General features: G+C 65.2%; 1 protein-coding gene across 1 annotated transcript; it reads right to left on the reverse strand.

Annotated features, from left to right (window-relative positions):
• On the reverse strand, positions 1-1,681 carry BBK36DRAFT_1036723 (hypothetical protein). Its single transcript, XM_024888879.1, has one exon. It carries the CDS (start codon positions 1,630-1,632, stop codon positions 7-9), a length of 1,626 nt encoding a protein of 541 aa, XP_024744815.1. The 5' UTR covers positions 1,633-1,681; the 3' UTR covers positions 1-6.

Genomic DNA, 1,681 nt, shown 5'->3' on the forward strand with positions numbered 1-1,681 from the left:
AAGCCCTTAGAGAACATCCCACTGGATATTCCACGGCTGCGTCCCCTGCCTCAAGCTAATCCCATGCTTGTAATTGCAAATCAGCTCCTCCTGGTCCACGCCGCAGTGCTTCTGCCCGTCCCTGCCGACGAACCAGCCCAGGCCGTACGTCTTGCCCTCGCCGAGCCGCTGCCTGAGCTGCGCCGACGAGAACTTTTCGGTGCCGACAAAGTCGTAGAGCATCTTGCTCTGGTGGATGTAGGCTAACACGGAGGCGATGGTGTTTGGCTGCCGCGGGAGGAAGGGGTGCCGCCGGCGGAGGAAGACGACGAGGGCGACGGCGATCATGTACAGCAGGATGAAGAGGGAGAGGGCGACGGAGACGTAAAAGGACTTGACCGTCTCGGTGCCCGAGTTGATCTCCCACGTCTTGTCCTCGTCGCTGTAGACGAGGAGGAAGTCGTGCCCGTCGACGGTGGCCAGGCCGGCGACGAGGACGGTGAGGAACTCGGCCATGACGCTGCCGAAGCCGACGGCGAAGACGAGCAGGTGGCCGTTGAGCAGGGCGCGGACGGGCATGTAGCCAAAGGGGAGAGCGGTGTAGTCGAGGAGGAGAGTGTTGGCGGGCGCGTGCCGCCGCGAGAGGATGTAGTAGGGCTCCATCATGCGCACCGCCGTCTCCATGCCGCCCCAGGCCATCTTGAGGAGGACGGCGAGGACGGTGACGACCCAGGGCGCCCGGTCCGTCACGATGGTGGCCGGCGTGAAGAGGAAGACGGGGATGAAGCCGGTGAAGAGGCAGAGGCCGACCGTCATGGAGAGGATGCCCGCCGGGCGGAGCAGCACCGGGTGCGGGTTCGTCGGCAGGTCGACGTCCTCGGACCGCTCCTTGTCCCGAAGCATCACCGGGTTCGCGTCGTCGGGCGCCAGCGACGAGTTGCGCAGCACGTAGCGGTTGTACTTGAGCCGGTTGTGGATGTCGCCGTGCGGCGCCGTGTCCATGTCCTTGAAGTCCATAAGGATGTGGCTCACCACCGCCATCGAGGCTAGGCCCGCGATGCCCCGGACGTCGGACAGGAGGCCCGACTTGCGCGACTGCAGGAGGTAGAAGAGGATGCAGGCCAGGAGGGCGATGACGCCGAGCGTCGCCGTCAGGAGCCGCGACCAGACGGGGCTGAAGCCGAGCGTCTTGTAGCCCGACGGGTTGGCCATGCGCTCTGCCCGGCTCGGACTGAGCACCACCGCGGCGGCGGCAAACGTCGGCACCAGCGACACGGCCAGGATGGTCGCGATGGAGGACACCGCCACGGCGTAGTGCCCCCTTTTGAGGGCTCGGAACGGGCGGAAGAAGTTGAAGCTGGTCGCGTAGTCGATGTTGATGGAGTCGGACGCCGTCGCGCCCTCCTCCTTGGACAGCTGGTAAAAGGCCTCGAGGCGGCGCACCTCAAAGTCGGTAAACTGCCACAGCACGCCGTAGATGACGGCCAGCAGCGTGGGCGCGAACTTGATGACGAAGTAGACGCCCTGCTTCACCTGGTCCGGCGACGTGAACTTGACCAGCGGCTTCTCCTTGTACATCTGGAACAGCACCTCCTGCATGACGGCCAGGGCCAGCGAGACGACGACGAGGCCCGTCAGGTACGGCCACCGCATGGAGAAGGGCTTCCAGTTGGGCTGCGGGTAAAAGGTCTGCGTCGTCGTC

Source organism: Trichoderma citrinoviride (genome assembly GCF_003025115.1).
Source record: "Trichoderma citrinoviride strain TUCIM 6016 unplaced genomic scaffold BBK36scaffold_255, whole genome shotgun sequence".
Taxonomy (NCBI): domain Eukaryota; kingdom Fungi; phylum Ascomycota; class Sordariomycetes; order Hypocreales; family Hypocreaceae; genus Trichoderma; species Trichoderma citrinoviride.